This window comes from Lepisma saccharinum, chromosome 17 (assembly GCF_977018435.1).
Source record: "Lepisma saccharinum chromosome 17, izLepSacc3.1, whole genome shotgun sequence".
Lineage (NCBI taxonomy): Eukaryota > Metazoa > Arthropoda > Insecta > Zygentoma > Lepismatidae > Lepisma > Lepisma saccharinum.
This window is the reverse complement of record NC_139245.1, coordinates 26,110,508-26,129,567: the sequence shown is the minus strand read 5'-3', so window position 1 is coordinate 26,129,567 and position 19,060 is coordinate 26,110,508. Positions and strand designations below refer to the sequence as shown.

The window sequence follows — 19,060 nt, the reverse complement described above, 5'->3', positions numbered from 1 at the left end:
CATTTGAGCAGGCAATTATGTTATATACCTGTGAATGTTTTATTTTATTTAATTTATTTAGGATTATTGCAGCTGCAAATGTATTTAACTTGACAGTACATTACTCTGTGATTTAACACACATTACTGTTATCGTATCGGTATTTTTTTTTACGATTATGTTCTGAGCAAAAAGAGATTGGCTTGGCTATATTGGGGAAATTTCTAGTAGTAGTATATTTTTAATTTTACACAATGTGATCGTCCATTGATATATTCCGTACTAAATATACTGTTAAATATATTACCTAATTTTAATATAAATATTACTTAAAATGTGATAAATAAACTATCCATTAAGAATTTATATTTTTACGCAACACTGTTAGTTTCACAGTTTGGCGAAAGACAATCGTGCTCGATAAAGATAACAGAGTGCAAATTTCACATCCTTCTCCACTTCCTTTAGTACAGCTGCGCTTCGTGAAGTTGGAGGTCGCGGAGCCCCGCTTAGTAGTTGTTTCGAGTGTATTGCAGATCATAGAAGTTGCTTCCCGAAAAAAAAAACACAATGAAAATCTGGACATCTGAACACATTTTTAAGTAAGTAGTATTAATTACAAATCGTATTTTAGAAGTAAATGCACTTGTATGTACCATGTCAAATTGAGCCTTATCATTATGACTGATGAAACCTGAGATTGAATAATTATTGCAGAGATTTATATGCGATTAATTCAAGTATATTTTTGCCTACCAATGAATTTATTTTGTGTAAAGTATGTAAATATTAAATAGACAAATACAAGAAATGACATTTGAATTACTACTGATGTACTCGTTTAGTATGATGTTGCAATCATTTTGGTCTTGATTCTCGATTTCACAAGGCCAGCGAAAGTATGGACTTTGACAGATGATGTAAATTAAATACTCGTTTACCTCAATCGATGACTCATGACTTTTATGAGGATTCACAATAAACTTCTGCCGTTATCTGAGTATCATCGCTTATTGCGTTGCAAAGTGCCGTAACTAGAAAGATTTTTGGTAACAGTATGGTATAGAGAAAACATTTCTTCAAATTTACAGGAGAAACTACTTACGGAACTGAGTTTCTGTAGACTTTTGAAAGCTCGTAGAAGTGTTTTCTCCCTTCGTTCAACTTATTCGGCCGGTAAATCATGTATTTTTCGACATTAATGTCTCCAATGCACAATCTCGCCAATGTTTTGCCAGAATATGACAATTTTAACTGTTTGCCTAACCTCACAGAACCTAACCTAACATTGCATGAATGGTTTGTAATATAATTAAGCCTTGTTTCCATATTAAAACCAATAAGTTGCTGACCAAGGCAGTTTATTAAGATAAAAACACTTAACACGTAACGTTTCGACCCTGTATCAGGGTCTTCCTCAGACGAAGAACCAAACTAAAAAGATTTTTAGTTTGGTTCTTCGTTTGAGGAAGACCCTGATACAGGGTCGAAACGTTACGTGTTAAGTGTTTTTATCTTAATAAACTGCCTTGGTCAGCAACTTATTGGTTTGAATGGTTTGTGTATTTATGATTGGTTTGTGGGGCTATCCATGCATTGTTTGTGGGGTTTTCGAACCCGGAAAAAATACAAAATGAGTAACGCAACACTGCAAACCCACTGATCATCGACAACGCTAGTCAAGATTTCTCTGCTATATTGTGTGTGAGAAGAACGAACAATAATTACTCGATATGTGGAAAATTGAAGCTATTTTAATGAAAAAAAGCAAAATCCCACCTTAAACAATGTTTTGCAATGCATAATAGGTAAATACGAATGTAAAAAATGAAATGAACGAGGGAAATGTATTTTCCCTATACCATGCTGTTAACAGATTTTTTCTCTCAGGATAGCAAAGAAACAGATACGCTATTCCGAACATACTACAGAGTTCATGGATTGAAAAACAATTTTAACGGAAAGAATATGTATGTATGGTAGTCCTGAAATGTTCATTTTCTTTGACCACAGTAGCAGAGATTGTAGTTATTACTGTAACTGTATTTGATTTTATGGAAGGACTATTTTCACCAGATGGTGAAGCTAGCTTTTGATCTACAATATGGTATACTACATGTATGTGTGCATTCTTTAGTTGTTGATGTGTATCAAGCTTACATCGCATTTATTTTCATACGCATTTGTTTTCGTACGGGCGACTACTACTTTTATCTGCACACCACTGAGTTGGAAGAATACCACAAGGTGTTTAATTTGAACTGGTGCTGCTAATGTCACGTGTAGTATGTAAGTGTGAAGGAGTATTACATTCCTAAATGCTTTACTTATTAGGTCAGGTTTAAGGCTGTTAGCATTAGAATTACTTCTGCAAATACTTCCTAGACCTGATCATGTCATTTTGGGTCTCCAGCACTTTCTTCTACTATCACTATACCCTACTACCCTATACCATGCTGTTAACAGATTTTTTCTCTCAGGATAGCAAAGAAACAGATACGCTATTCCGAACATACTACAGAGTTCATGGATTGAAAAACAATTTTAACGGAAAGAATATGTATGTATGGTAGTCCTGAAATGTTCATTTTCTTTGACCACAGTAGCAGAGATTGTAGTTATTACTGTAACTGTATTTGATTTTATGGAAGGACTATTTTCACCAGATGGTGAAGCTAGCTTTTGATCTACAATATGGTATACTACATGTATGTGTGCATTCTTTAGTTGTTGATGTGTATCAAGCTTACATCGCATTTATTTTCATACGCATTTGTTTTCGTACGGGCGACTACTACTTTTATCTGCACACCACTGAGTTGGAAGAATACCACAAGGTGTTTAATTTGAACTGGTGCTGCTAATGTCACGTGTAGTATGTAAGTGTGAAGGAGTATTACATTCCTAAATGCTTTACTTATTAGGTCAGGTTTAAGGCTGTTAGCATTAGAATTACTTCTGCAAATACTTCCTAGACCTGATCATGTCATTTTGGGTCTCCAGCACTTTCTTCTACTATCACTACCTGGTGACACCTATTTTAAATTTAAATTAACCTCATAGGAGTAACTTAAGTAATACTGCCAGTGAATGTAAAAAAATACAATTTTATGGTATGATTCAGGTAATTACTTTTGCTGGTGAAGAAAGCCCCATATGTTGTTCTTGGCACCTGGTGAAAATAGCCCTATATGCTATTCTCACCACCTCCCGAAAGTAGTCGCGGCATGCATGTAGTGTACAAAATAAGGAGAGTGCAATATGTAAGTTAAACTGTGTTCTCAGTTCCTTCTGCTCCTGAAGATGTAGAAAAATGTGCGGTATGATTTTACAATACCAGAAAATGCCATACTTTCGTTTAATAATTCGAATACTCACTAATTGTGAAGTCCTGATGACATATCTGCAGTTAGGATTTGGTGCTCACGTGTAGAAATTGTAAAATAACCTTGTCAATTACCACGATGATCCTCGATATACAAACAGTGTGTGTTACAAAACTGACATTTTTTGACAGTCCGTGGTCGCAATTAGCCTTACACCCCTTGAACGATGCATGGGTAGTCCCACGAACCATGCACGATTAGGCCAGTTAGGTTAGGCTAACATAGTTAAAATTTGGGGTTGTAGTAATATCGGGAATATATATTCTTTAAGTATTCGAAACACAAAATCTTGTGATAAACATTGGTTTTCTTGAGAAATCGAGGGTGTCTGTTGCGATCATGGACCCGCTTATTTTGCAAGTTCTACATGTGAGTGCCAAATTTTAACTGCAGAGTCGTGATTACAAGGCCTAAATTATTGAGTATGCGAAATATAAAAGAAATTGGGGAAGTTTCCGGTATAGTAAAATTGCTCCAAATGTGCTGCGAGTTTTGTGTGTTAAAAGAAAGATCATGCTATTCTTGGCCTGCACTAAATTCAGTATCCTGGTTCTCTAATTGGGTTGCAGTGTTTAAAATTGTGAAAGTAGTCTTGTGATGGTATCAGATTGAATTCCTAAAGTACCTTTTTTTATATATAGCCTACCGTAGAGCCTCGAGACTTTTATGATATGAAGCTGAAGAATCTTAGAATATAAGAAATTGGGGAAAGTTTTATATCATTGTGATATGTTGGGACCATCAAGATTGAATGTGTAATGTGGGAAAATATAGAATTGGGGTTCCACCATATTTGTTCTGCAATTGTCAAGGTTCGTAATTTCTGGGAATAATATTCTGCAATATATTTCAGCCATCCATGGGAAATGGTTGCACAAGCTGCATGGAGGAAGTACCCAAACCCAATGAATCCTGCAGTGACAGGAACAGATGTTCTTGACAGGAAAGTAGTGGATGGTGTTCTGCATACACATCGCCTTGTCAGCTCCAAGTGGGGCTTCCCAGGCTGGGCACAAACTGTAAGTACTGCTTATTTGTAACTTTATTCTTGGTAGATCATTCAGCTAACTCTCTTTCTCTCTCTATTTTGTGTGTGTGTAAGAGAGAGAGTTACCGCTGTCAGTAAATTGTTGTCCTGAAATGATGATCTTGATCAGAACAACACTGTTAGGAAACCTTAACCTATAGTACTTAGTATTGTTATATTTGAGTATATGTATTAATTGTTGTTGGCTGCATCAGCTCTTCTTATGAAGAAGCAGAAAAAAACTGTCGTTATCCAGTTAACTACATTACAGAGCGTTTGGTTCCACATAAATTGGTAATTTTAATTACATGTCCTTATATCAAATAACACACTTTGTACATGTGAACATTGCCAATATCCAAGAGCATGTAGAATAAGAATTGCGGTTATTTATTGATATAATTTTCTTTTGGTCAAAATTATGTTGCCTTAACATAGAATAGCAAGAACATGGGAGAATTCTCTAAAAACATATTTTTTTTTTAGTTGCCAGGATTTGAGAATGAATTTTCTTTTTTCCTTTAAGTAGCTTCTTGGTGGGAAGTATTCTGTGTGAAAATGCTTTTGATAATTTATTTTTGTTCATTTATTTTAAACAATGTTGAGTAGGAAGTACAGTTTAACACTTAAAATTTGGTTATTAGCATATTAAAGCACCATAGAATGCTCTGGAAAGGTCAGTTTTTATTTTTTGGCAAACTGATTGTTAATCCTGAATTTAGTTATATTTATATGTTTGCTTATTTCTAGCTTGCAAAGGGGTGGGGGGATAGTTACAGGCATAACTACTACTTATGTAGTACTGTGGGCAAATATTGAAAGGTTAGAGGGTACATCCTGCCTTGCCCGAGACAATGAAAAATAGCATGCCAGTTGGTTTGGAGGTTTGCCAGCTGACACTGTTACATAATGAACTGAAGCAGATCTTGGCACAATGCCAGCTTTCACCTTGCACTGCAAGTCAGCTGGCTTTCACATGTGAGTTCACGTTCAATGCTAAGATTATGAATGAAGCTTTACTGAATCCTTTATTCAGGATATAGTGACTGTTTTAATTTCTTTTTTAATATTGTGTGAAAAAAGAAATAGATGTGATAATTATTTGATCCATTTTACACTTGACTGCATGTATCCAGTCTTATGAAAACTTGTAGTTCAGCAGCAGAACAGGGTACTTCCAATTTCCTTTCCCACCATGTTGTTTGCAGGTTGATTTTATCCTGTCTTTGATAAACCACTTTTTAGTGCACAGTGTGTCTTGAAAAGTGTTGGTCATTGTATTTGTCAAAAGTGTGTTGACCTGCCTTTCTTTTTATTTTGTCCAATTCTAACACACAACAGTGCATTTTTTAAATTCAAATTGTTTCACTTTTTCTAAGATATATTTTATATCCAACTAGCTGATTGCCCGGGTATTTATTTATCCCAATCTCCTTTTAGACAGGAAAATAATGAATTCTAACTATAGTGTAAAATGAACTTGGAGTTGAACGGCATTGGGAGTGTCACTATTCATCTTAGCGACCCTGAAAACTATGGATTCCACACTAATATCTGTAGTTTTTTATTATTTTTACGTATCACCTCCTTCCCACCCCCACCCCTAGAGTTGCCAGGGGTGTCTTACCCCCACAGTATTTTTTCCAGATTGTAAGTGATATGTGTACCAAGTTTGGTTGAAATTGCTCCAGGATAGCGATATCGCACCTTCTGTGTAGTCAACCAACTTTGCCATGCTGTGTAGCAGGAAGCATAATTTGCAGGATATGACATGAAAATGTCCTGCAACAGAATGCTTTTTTATGTTCCCTTTCCACCCCCACCGCTAGGGGTACCAGGGGCATCTTGCCATCACAATATTTCTTTCAAGATTGCAAGTGATACGTGTATCAAGTTTGGTTGAAATTACTCCAGGCGTTAGAGAGAGAGTTATGCCGGAACAAATCTACACACACACACACATATCCATTTATATATATATATATACCACTTTAAGAATTCATCTGGTTTCTTACAATTTAGCTCATTGCATACTTGTATTTAATGTTGAGGCATTTGGAAAAAGAGTCCACCCAAGACTAATTCAGTTAGAACCCAGGCTCTTCTATTGTCAATAAAACCTTGCCAAAGCTTGAAATATATGTGTGTATTTTATTCTTATTTCAGATAATGGGAACAGCAAATGTCTGCTACGCCAGTGAACATTCCGAAGTGGATCCAAATTCCAGAAAAATGGTGCTTAAGACAAGAAATGTGAGTGTGCTTTTACTTCTGGGGTAAAATGTTTTCACATCAATCAACATGATAGAAAGTGGTAGTTGTTGAAAATTTCTAACTTGCAAACTCAAATGCATATAGTTCTTTAGTAATAAAATATTATATTAAACACTTTGATATATTGACCCCTCAGGCTGGGATTTTAGTCCCACCTGGTAAACCTCAAGCGGTATTTAAATTGATCAAGTTTACCCTTTTTTGTGCTTATAACAAGTAAATTATTGTATTTTTAAAACTAGAAAATTTTCAGAGTTCGGCACTCCCAATGACTTCTACTGTGATTGGTGAATTTTTGTGATTTATGAATTCTGCGTGTATTCTAGATGCAGTGTATCATCCAGGGTTGCTACACGTCTGGAAAACAGGGAAATGTTAGGGAATTGTGCAGATCATCTGGAATTTACATCCATTTTGGACTCTGCAAGAGGAAAAGTTCCAAAATGAACATGCAATTCACTTCCACTTCTGGATTCGGTTCTTGTGATTCCACTCCCAAAAAAGATTCAGTTTAGAAACTTGTTTGTTATGATGATTCTGTCTTGTGCAAAATTATGGTTCCTTCGAATTTCTATAATAAATTTTCACTTTTATAATGCTAGATATTACAAGAAATATCAAAGTAAAACTTGCAGTCCAGATATCTTATTGATAACTAAAGTACATTGACAATATGATCATAATTATCGGAAAGGTTGGTGAAGATGAAGTTATTGTCTGTTATTTTATAGATCTTAGTCTTGTTGGCATTTCCTATAGAATTCCTATATGCAACAAAAAATTCTCCAGATGCTCTGTACTTATAAATATAAGCCAAAAAGCACTATAAATATGCCAGAAAATGAAAAATTGTGCATGGTTCATGAACTTTTTCTGTTGTTTTTATATTGTGGAGATCTGTTAATGGTGAAATAATATACCTCTGTTACCTTAGCCTGAAGGCTAAATGCACATGATTGTAGCAACCAATACATTTGATGCTAATTGTAATTTTATATTTTACTCTTCGAATTTTCAAATGTTATTTTGTGTATGTAATGAAATTTGCTAAAAAAGAAAAAAAAATGTTGTGAAACTGAATATTCGTAATAATTAACGGATTATTAATTGAAAAACAAAAGCAAAAATCATGATGATAAACATGTTTGGAAAAATCTCATGTTTGGATTGGATTGGAACAGGGAATTTCGTAGTAAAAAAATTGTAGCAACCCTGATCATCATCATGATCTTGGAAAGTAACTATCCTCCCATCACTGTTCCAGAAATGTTCTTTTCATCTGCTTCATCATTTGCAATGTGGGTAAATTCTTGTGCATTTTAGCATTATCGGAAACTAAATCAAAACTACTAACACTATTGTTAGCCCACAAGTTTTTTTGAAGTTCTACATCACTTGCCAGTTCCGACAAGCCAGCCATTTTGTATGTTTGGCTTACGAAAACAACGTTGTGCAAGTAGTTTTCTTTCTTTCCTGCAAAAGGCAGTAAAGACTTCTGGTCAACTTGTTACCATCATTTATTTCTACTGCCAATATATAGACAGCAGTTTTAAGTCAGTGGTGCATAGAATGTATACGTTGTCCTGCCTTGAGGGTTAACACCTTGATTCCCAGTGGAGGTACACGGTGATTCTCATCCCACTTTAAAATGCTGACCCAGTCTTGATTAGCATACCTGAACACAAAGTGAACTTTAACAAAAATTAAACTATGGCCAAGCTAATATTACCTTTAACCTAATATTATTTAATATCACAGGTGCCCACAAATACCAATACTGTTAACAATTGTCAATATATACATTTTCCATTGTACCATAGTTTTACTTTAAAATAATCATAGTTTCACATGTGGTCATTATTTATTCACAAAATTCATTTTTCCCCATGGGGATGTTGGAAAAGTAATGGAAATTATACATTGTGCATAATTTCCAGTATATGCAGAGGCATTGATGTAACCTGTCTCTGATAAAGTATTGACGAGGATTTATGATGAAATTCCAACCAAGGCATCAGTATCGGATCAGCCCTATTTTAAACTATGTGATCATCATAGCAGCCTGCATGCGTGTGTGTGGACTATATACATCCTTACTGAAAACAAACATTTCATTATCGTGTCTTACTAGTTTATTAATATGCAATGTTTTCAATTTATTCACCAAAGACAATGTCCTAATTCAGTTTATTTTTCAGCTAACATTCTGCAGCTATATTGCTGTTGATGAAACAGTCAGCTATGCCCCACATCCAGAAGACCCCAGCAGGACCTTACTGAAGCAAGAAGCTGTCGTCACAGTAAAGGGTGTCCCTCTCACCAACTACATGGAAGACTTGCTTGCCAACAGGATATCATTAAATGCTGGCAAGGTGAGGTGAAATTAGTTTCCAGTGAAATATTTAAGCTATCTTTAAATAACCCATCTGTGCTTCCATGAAATCATTTTGGATGACTCCTTCTTGCTTGTACAGTCACGGACACTTCTGAGTCGTAATGAACCCATTCAAATTCAGTTAGGCCTTTATAACCTGGAATTGTCTTTGACTGTACCACCACCTTGGTTTCTTTTAGTAAAGTGTGACAACAATTCCAACCTGGTACCCTTGCATGTTATGCCTGTGTTCATTGGGTTAAGAGGAAGTGATGCCTCTCGTCCGAGCGCGACCGTCTCCCCCTCCCTTTCCTAGAAAGACGAGTTTTCCCCGTTTATTTGTAAAAGAAGTAATCAATTCCACTCTTTCTCCGTAACTATTGGACTTACGACCTTCATATTTTTATGGGACACTTTTCAAAGGTATATTTCATAATCTATTCACTCAAATTCTCTGTGGCACTAATGATTTCATACTTGATTTTAATTATATTGAGTTTGGCAACAGCGTACAATTGCCTCGCTAAATGGTCGACTTCTCACTTTCAGAGTCCGTTTTCTTCCTCATTTTCAGCGAGGGTAAACAAAACAGGTTTCGAGAATCGAGGGGACCGAGCGGGCAGTGGTTTCTAGTGTTTCGCCCGATGGGAGGGATTGAGAGAAAGGGGAGGGGGGTGAACTGCCTCTTCCAGAATAAATAGCCTCGGCCTTTTACCATAGCCATGGGCAGGGGCAGCGTGACAAAATTCGCAGCAGCTTCTATTCTCCACTTGCTTGTGTCCATAGGAACACAGAGCAGATGGTAGGTTGGTTACTCTATCCCAGTGGTTCTCAACCTTTTCGAGACCGCGGCCTAGTATCTTTTTCTTTTATAGGACGATGCCCAGTCCCAACAAATTTATTCGTAAATACCTTTCAATTTTTTTATAGTTCATACTAACAATTGGACAGTATGGTATAATCATCAAAACTGACAAATATCAATTTAAATTAGTTACCAATCACTGAACCAATGCCATATTATAGCATATAAGTTCCTCAAGCCATCATCATTAAATTAATTTCTGTTCGTTATTATTGACAAACCCCTTTCTGATCAAAAATATATAATATTATTCCGTATAAAATTGATTATTGTATTATTAAATTGATTGATTTTAATTGTGTTGCTTTTAATTAAAACTGCCGGCCCCCGTGGCGGAGTGCTTAGCACATCGCGCTACGACGACAGGGGTCCTGGGCTCGAATTCCGGCCTGGGCATGGATGTTTGTGAGTGTCCATTCATTCCTCATCACCATCCTCGCAAATTAGACAAAAGTGGCACAAAAAGCGAAGTAAAAGAAAGCAAATCAAATCAATAATTTTAATTAAAATTGTACTCACGATAGAAGTCAGTTAAGCAGGAAGGCAGCAGAAGAATGAAAACTTATCAGCGAAACCCTTTCTTATCATATACACACAATAAATATGTACATGTGCAAAATATATAATTTAGTCAATAAACACTAGTTCAACACTAATATTTTATTTTGAATCTAAATACTCAGCACTTGCAAACTCGCTGAAAAAAAATAGTTGGCTTATTTTATTACAACTGAGCTTCTTTTTTTGTAAGTTATTCTAGTGAAACTTTTGTTGCCGTTTTCTGTCCGTAAGTTTGTTAATTCAGGAATGAATTAAAGTGATATCCAAACGAAGACAGTCAGAAAATTGCAGGTTTTTACCTTGGAACACTAAACACTTCTATCTTCATTTAACTTCTTGGATTCCATTTTCTAATATTCCTGTGAAGAGCATGTTCCAATGTCACTTCGGGTTCGGGTCTATTATAATAATTAATGCACTGTTACAGAAATTGAATTACATGTTTAAGAGATGATAATTAACCTATCGTTAATGTCCAGGTTGAAGAGGTCCTCCATTTCTTCTCTTGGGATCTCGTCAAAGAAGGCGTCATTAGAAATATTATGCTTATTTCTGTGCTTATGTCAGAAATTAGTTTTTAGATTATATTTAGTTCAGTCTTCACAGAATTGCTTCCACATAAAAATCATCCACTGTGAAATGAGATTTGAAAAGCCTAAATTGCGTACACTTTATGCAAATCCATGTTCGAAAGACAAATTGAACGACACCCAGATAGCGCAAATTTGTAATTTATATTTTCAACAGATAGTTTCTAATTTATATGATCAGCGATCAATATATGACGTGGGATATACACTAATGAAATCTGTCCAGAAATCTTACTAATTCAAACATTAATAGAATTTTCAAGAAAACGTGTACATTACCCAGGACGATGTTCGAACCTGGAATCTTCGGCGGTGAGATTTTGAGTCGATAACTCAAATCATTTGGCCACTGAGGCTGTCCACTAAATGTAGAAATATAGGTACGTATATCAGTTTGTACTTAATCACTCCGGATAAATTCTAAGATGGTACCATAATGGAGGCTCTTCCTCCCAGTTTCATATTTTTATTCCTCCATCTCGTCTTTCTTAATCTAATGATATAAAGAGCAATATATTTAACTTTATTACACTTACATTCCCCTCACCGTTAGATCAACTTTGATGGGAAAAAGAGTCCTATAATTCACATAAACTGACTGTATTTTTATTATTTTCGTTGCTTTTATAACTCTTAGTTTTATCGCGACGATGAGGATGATGAAGCGTATACAATACAATTTCTGTCTCCCTGTAAACAATAATTATAATTATAACCCATGGCGCAAAGGTCCATGCAGGCCAAGATACTGCCGGCATCACTCCCACATGCCTCAGCAGAGGAAGATCATGCAACAGTGGCGCAACTACAGGGGGGCATTGCCCCCCACCCCAACCTTGGACGGAAATGAGTTCTAGGGGGGGGGGGCAAACATTGACGGCGAAGTGTATCTGCAAGAGACAATTACCGCCCACAACTTCAAATTTTATGTAAATAAAAATACTTTTCGTAAAATTTTCTTCCTCGCTTCGCTCGCACCTGCTTTTCTTAGTATTATCAAGTTCCGAACCGTAGCTGGGGGTGGCGAGAGTCGGCCTTGGGCGCCGAACGATCTAAGTGAAAAGAGATGAATTGTGGTTTTAAGTCCACTTTATGAACAGAAAGGCTAATAGGGACTGGACATACAGTTTAAAGTGGGATCCGAAGCACTGTCATGTGCCTCCACCGGGTATCGAGCCCGGGACTCCATCACAAGGTGACGACGTTACCACTACGCCATTGGTGAGGCTAAAAAGTTGTAAAAGAGAGAATGCGTTGGCGTCTCGTGAAATTATTTGCGCCCTATTAAATCAATATTGATTTCAGTCTGTAAAAAAATTGGATCTAAAAATATTCTTGATCGCAGGTTGTTTTCTGTAATGCATTGTAAATTACCAGAGAGAGAAGTAACACTTTTATTAATTGAATTTGTTTTAAATGTATGAGCAATTGTTGAGGAAAAGGAGCGTGCACAATTTATGTAATTTTTGCTGTTGGTTTATTGTGAGATGGATGAATTTATTGTGCAATGTATTTAAATAATATATTATATTGTATATAATATGCATTAAAGAAACTTTGAATACGTACACAATTTAGTGTCCATGTCGCTCCATGTTGCATATGTGCGAAACATAGGCCTATATCGTGCATGAGTTATACATGTTAATGTAAAAGGGAATTATATTTGGAATGCATTTATCAAGCATTACTATATTTCAAAAATAGTTTGAGTACTTGTTTTCCATTATTAATGTGAAATTGAATGTGTTGAATAAAATAATTTAGATAGTTTGTTCGAAAACAAATGCTTTAGCACCAACTTCTACCCCCTTCTTGCATAATTTACGAGGGTAATAACGTCTTTGATACTACTACTACTACTACTACCGCTACTAATACTACTACTACTAATAATAATAATAATGTTGGTCCCGGGTTCGAATCCCGACTTGAGGATGGATGTTGTGAGTGTCCATTCATCAATTTCATCATATCATTCATCCTCATCTTCGCAAATAAGTCAAAAGTGACACAAGAAGCAAAGTAAAATAAAGAAAATCAACAATCATAATGTTATAATATTATTATTATTATTGGTACGTTTATTATCGTACTTGCCCCCCAGACAAAAATTAAAAAATTCGTGGTTGCGCCTCTGTCATGCTACCAGTTACGGGATGACGTGTGATTAGCACGACTAACCCTCAGTTGTTGTTACAGGTTTCCACGACCGGGTTACGCTAATCGTTCGTCGCTCCCCAATTTGCTCACGACGGTGAGTGGCCTCCGGCCTTATACCCTGGCCAAAATTTTCGGGAGAAAAGTTGTTACTAAGTAGAAATATTTTCCAAGTATAATAAGTAAGAATTTGATATTGTTCTACTAGAAAGTTTGTATTACTAGGAATCTAGCAAAAAGTCTATCACTGTTTTGCAATTGCAAGCCGAACGATACTGATTTTATATGACCAGGGGTCAACCTAGAATTTTACAGGAGTGTAAGGGTAAATTTAGAGCCAAAATAATCATAAATTGGACTTCAGTGAAAAATTTTAGGTGAGAGTTGAGAAATTTTGCGGGGTCGTTAGGGGTGCGTGGATAAATTTCTGTACAGGACGTCATTACTTTCACAGGTAAGGTAAAGCAAAGTTCCCCGTGCATATAGCACCGTGCCATAACGCACATTTAGGGGACATTCTCTCACATTAGGCACACATTCTCGGTCTCGGTCTCGGTCATATGATCAGCACCACGATCCGGCCGCCTTTATCCCAAGGGTTGCCCCCAGATACACATTGATTAGAGGCTAGGTGAGCCTCAGAGCCGCTTTATGTGGTGACAAGGCCGGATAAATTCCGACCCACCTCGAGAATCGAAACACGGTCTCCCGCGTGGCAGTCAGACGCCCTACCGAGTAGACTACCGAAGCCGTATTCTTTATTTTTATTTCATTTTGTCTTTATTTTTTTATTTTTGCTGATCTGGTGTCCCTTGCTATCACTTCGCTTAAGAATGATTTAATACACAAGGATTCTCTGTTTATTTTTAATACACCAAATCGCCGACCTACATGACGCTGTGGTTATCACTGTGCACAATAATGCCAGGGATGCAAGGTTCGAATCCAGGGCTTTGCATGATTGTTCTTTGTGAGTGTCCGTTCATCAGTTTCATCAGAACATCACTCATCCTCATCTTCACGATTAGCTAAAAGTGGCAGAAAAGCAAATAAAATAAACCAATTCAATCAAACCACAAAATCAAAATTAAATATTTGTTTTTACCCGGACATGCAAACAATTTTTATTGTGAACTCAGCCGGCTCCCGTGACGGAGTAGTTAGCGCATTACGCTCCAACGCCAGGGGTCCCGGGTTCCCGGCCTGGTCATGGATGTTTGTGAGTGTCCATTCATCAATTTCATCATATAATCACTCATCCCCATCTTCGCAAATTAGCCAAAATTGCACAAAAGTTGAAGTAAAAATAAAGCAAATAAAAAATATTGTGAACTCAGGAAAAATGTCAGAAACATATGATTGCCTGCCTACATGTGTGCTTCAGCTTCTCTGCGGTTTTTCCAGTAATTCCGAAGAAGAGCACCCTGCCGAGATTTCTTCCTTGGAACCTTTGAATATGGTATTCTGCACCTTTTCTCTCTTCGATCTTCCATTTCTTGAAGGTTTACTCTTCCAACGAAGGTTTGACACTTGTTACAAATAACACAAACTCCCGTTGCTTCATAAAACACACTGAAAGGAGGTTCAAGCATTCCGTGGTCAAAAGCAGGCAGGCCATTAGCACCCCTCCCTTCCCTCGCGGTCCTACGGAAATGAGGGGGAAAAAAACCCTCCAACCACCGGGAAAGACCCCGTCCCGTGTAAAGGGTCGAGGTTGACTTCGCCTGTTTATGGCATTTGGAAAGAACATTGCCAAATTTAATGTAAATAAAACCAAATATCAAACCATTTGTGATAATGAAAATTTTAAGGAACAGATTATGAAATAAACCTTTGAAAAGTGTCCCATAAAAATTTGAAGGTCGTAAGTCCAATAGTTACGGAGAAAGAGTGGAATTGATTACTTCTTTCAGAAGTAAACGGAGAAAACTCGGGAGACGGTCGCGCTCGAGCGAGAGGCATCATTTCCTCTTAATATGTGGCATAAAAGTAACAACAATGCTTCTTAGACATATTGTTACAAATAATTATTAATCATGTCCACAGAGGATGCATTATTTAAAATTATATGGTATATTTTTGGACTGAAAGGATAGACATGAATGAGTGAAATCAAATTTTTGGCTGCTTTGGCACATGTGGTCATTTTGCACCCATCAATGTGTGCAGGTAAATGTCCTATCTAAAATTCTTGCCCGAGTTAGGAAGGTGGTGTAAGAATGTCTTCAGAAAGGATTTAAAGGGACCTGCACAAGAGAATCACATCATATTATAAAGAGGTAAGGATACACTAAAAATTTCCTCAGATACAGGAGAAGACCCCCCCCCCCCCCTTTCCCCTCCTTTCTGAAAACCTAGTATTGTCTGATTAAATTTTGTAATGGTACCCTTACGTAAACAATTTCTATTGATGCTTGATTCCATTAGTCATAATTTTTAAGGAAATTCATTTCCCTCATAGAATTGTGAATCTGAATTGTAAATATTTTCCAGGGAAGGCAAGCCATCGAGTGGGTGATTGGTCGAATCGACACTGAAGTAAAGGAACTGGCAAGCTCTGCAGTTAAAAGCACAGACGATCTTCTCAATCAGACAAGGAAATCAATAGACGACATCACATCAACTGCACGCAAGTCAATGGATGATCTTTCGTCAGCTGCAAAGAAATCGTTGGATGATCTGCACAGTTTTGCTCAAGTCCCTCCCAGTACGAGTTTGCCAAAATTCTAGCAGGATTGTAAAACAGAGCTGAAATGTTCAGATGATACCTAATTTTTTTTTCTCAATATGTTGGACATCAGTATTATTATTTGTAAGACCTCCAAATTTATCCTCAGTGTATGGAAAGTAGACTGTAAAGAAAACACTATCCATGACACTGTGCTTTTATATAAGAAATAGGTTGTTAGGATCTACGTTACCATTTTGAATGAAGAGTTTATTTTTATGTATAACTTATTATGAATGGAAATGTATTTTAAGAAACATAAACCTGTGTTCCATGAGGAAATTAATAGCTTGTTAAGACATTTCTGTTGGGGCAAAAGTTTTAAAATATAACTGGTGTAAGAAATTTAAATTTGACTCAATTGAGAACATCTTCAAAAGTTATTTAAACATAAAATGTTCTGCTTAATCTGAACTCTGGCTCTGGGGGCATAATTTACGATGAGCCATCATTGACTAATCAATGGACTTTTTAATAAACAGTCTTAAGCCCAAGGCTGCATTTTGTAAACATTCCTTTATAAATTAGCTTGTATTACTTAAATGCGGGATTCATTTAAGATGAATATATTTTCTATAAGGGAGCTTCTTTATAAAGGTATGTGTGGAGATTTGAGAAGCAAATTTTTTGTCTGGTATTGATGAATGCTGTGCATTTCTGTACTGGACCAAACTAATTTTTTTAGTAGGTAATTTACTTCTATGTTGCATAAGAATAATGTTAGCATAATTCCTAGTTGCTCTAAACTGTTTGTCAACCCACGAAGAAAAAACATAACATCACAAGGAGCACTGGCGTACGCAGTAGGGGTAAGGCTGATGCGGTTACAGCTTCCCTGAAATTTTGAGAAAATCAACATTTTCAAATGAAAGCAGTAGATAACTTGGATAAATACCATTGAACTATATATAAAACTGGAACGCTCGGTGCAGAAGTAATAAAGCGAATATAAAAATATAAATACGTTAGATAGTATTAAAAATTCACAACTTACGTGAGTGAGTATAAATTTATCCAAACGACGTTTCGGAGGTCGATACTTCCTCCTTCTTCAGGTCCACATTAATATCTAGACACCAAACATGGTGTCACGTAAAAAAGTGTTAAATAGGAATATAGGTTGAAGGCAAGGGTAAAAAACACTTATAAAAGTTTTGTTCGATGTAGCTTCTGCCGTTTCCTTCATCTTTTCTCATTTTATGAAATTTAATCAAAATATTAATGTTAAATGTGTATAATTATCTACTGCGGAAGAATTAATGTGTCCAAAATATATGCATTTATAACAAAACCAAAATTTAGTCCAGTGTCCATTCATCAATTCATCCCCATGTTCGCAATTAGCTAAAAGTGGCATAAAAGCGAAGTACAGTAAACTAAATCAATCAACAATAATATTGTTGCAAGTTATAACACAATGCGGACAGCAGCTGCGGAGTTCTCAATATTAAACCACTTTTACCAAGAAGTTCTTAAAAATACATTCATATTGTTATTTTAATCTTAAATCAAGTTTTGTTTGAATATAGGCGACATACTCATTGCAATGTTCTCTCACCAACTATAGCTTTTATTTCGTAAATAATCTGTCGTAAAAATCCATTTGCCACCATAGAAAAATTTGTGTGCGTCAGCTTTTCTTCCCCCTTTTCCTGGTGTAAGTAAGCAAGAGAATGGCTTCAGTTTTGCGCCGCAAGGCAGTCCTTCCATGTTATATATAGTTCAATGGTAAATCTCCTCTTAAAATGGAGGTTAAAAATGGTAGTGGAACCCCGATTTTATGTTCCTCAATTTTACATTTTCCTGCATTATACATTCAATCTTCATGGTCCCAACATAGCAAAATGTTATAAAATTTTCCTAGATTTTACATTTTACAGCATTTTAATTTTTTTCTGCCTGGTCCCCTGAGAAGTGTAAAATTGAGGTTCCACTGTAATTACAAAATATTTTATTGTGTATCCACAGAACACAGCTATGTAATATCCACTTCTATAATTCCTGCCCTATCCGAAAAAACCTGCGTACACTAGTGGCAAGGAGTGATTATAATAATGTATGTTACCGTAGTTCTTTGAACTAATCAATTACTGTTACAATGTAACAATGAATATGATACTTGGTATCAAAATCTTTCAAATTTTGAACTTCACAATTAGCTCTTTAATGAGTTAAATGTTTACTGCTAGTCAGTTTTCAGTAAACAATTTAATGTATAAAATTTTTTGTTGAAGTTCAGTTTAGAGATTTAATTGACAGTTCCAATAAAAAAAGCTGCCTTCACTAAATTATTGTTTTTAATTGGAGAAAACTTCACCTTCTCTGCTAATTTCAGTTCAATAGATATTTGTTACTTGTGTAGGAGACAAGCGCTAAGAAAGAATTGACACCTTGAAGAAATACTTCCCTTTTAAATCTTTGTTTTTGTGCACGATTGCAAGTACTACAATTCCTCTGTGTATCTAGGTATTATTAATTTATTTTCTGGTGTTTTCCCACCGTGCCTTGAAAGTGCAGATTGTCAAAGTGCAGTGAAGAACTTGTGAAATTATAACAATTATGGCATATCTGGAACACAAGGGATATTTTCTGGCTGCTAAAAATCAGCTCTGTTTAGGAGAAAAGAAAGTGATGGATGTTTAACACTAGAACGGCGAAGGATCTGATATCCCCAGGAACAGTGGGAAGGGGTCATTTTGACTCCTCGTAGTAATGCATTTAAAAGTTCTCATTATTTTAGAATGGGAACATATTTTCAATTTATATTATGTATTATAATCAAAGTGTTTAGGTGGTTTGTGATACATTTTGATTACAAAAAAAAAATTATAATCAACAAGTGAACACTCCAGAATACGCAACATTTCACCACGAGAAACTGCTACTTGATGCGACATTTTCAGAAAAGTATTTCCCGGTCTAAGACTACCTACATGATGACATGTAAACTGTGACAAGTGGGAACATGTAAAAGACAGGATGATGCAGGAACCTCAACCTAACCTACTCTCGGTTACTTTCACCTCTTGTGCCTCGTGCTCTTGTGCGGTGACATCCATGTCAACCCGGGACCCTCCCAAGGAAATGATGCTGTTTTTTCCGTATATTACCAGAAC

General features: G+C 36.1%; 1 protein-coding gene across 1 annotated transcript; it reads left to right on the top strand.

Annotated features, from left to right (window-relative positions):
- The first annotated feature begins 425 nt into the window (after positions 1–425).
- slmo (PRELI domain containing slowmo) lies at positions 426–18,232 on the top strand. The gene is made up of 5 exons (XM_083139184.1): positions 426–581; positions 4,219–4,384; positions 6,559–6,645; positions 8,865–9,038; positions 15,710–18,232. Exons 1-5 carry the CDS (start codon positions 550–552, stop codon positions 15,944–15,946), a joined length of 696 nt encoding a protein of 231 aa, XP_082995310.1. The 5' UTR covers positions 426–549; the 3' UTR covers positions 15,947–18,232.
- Positions 18,233–19,060: the final 828 nt, after the last annotated feature.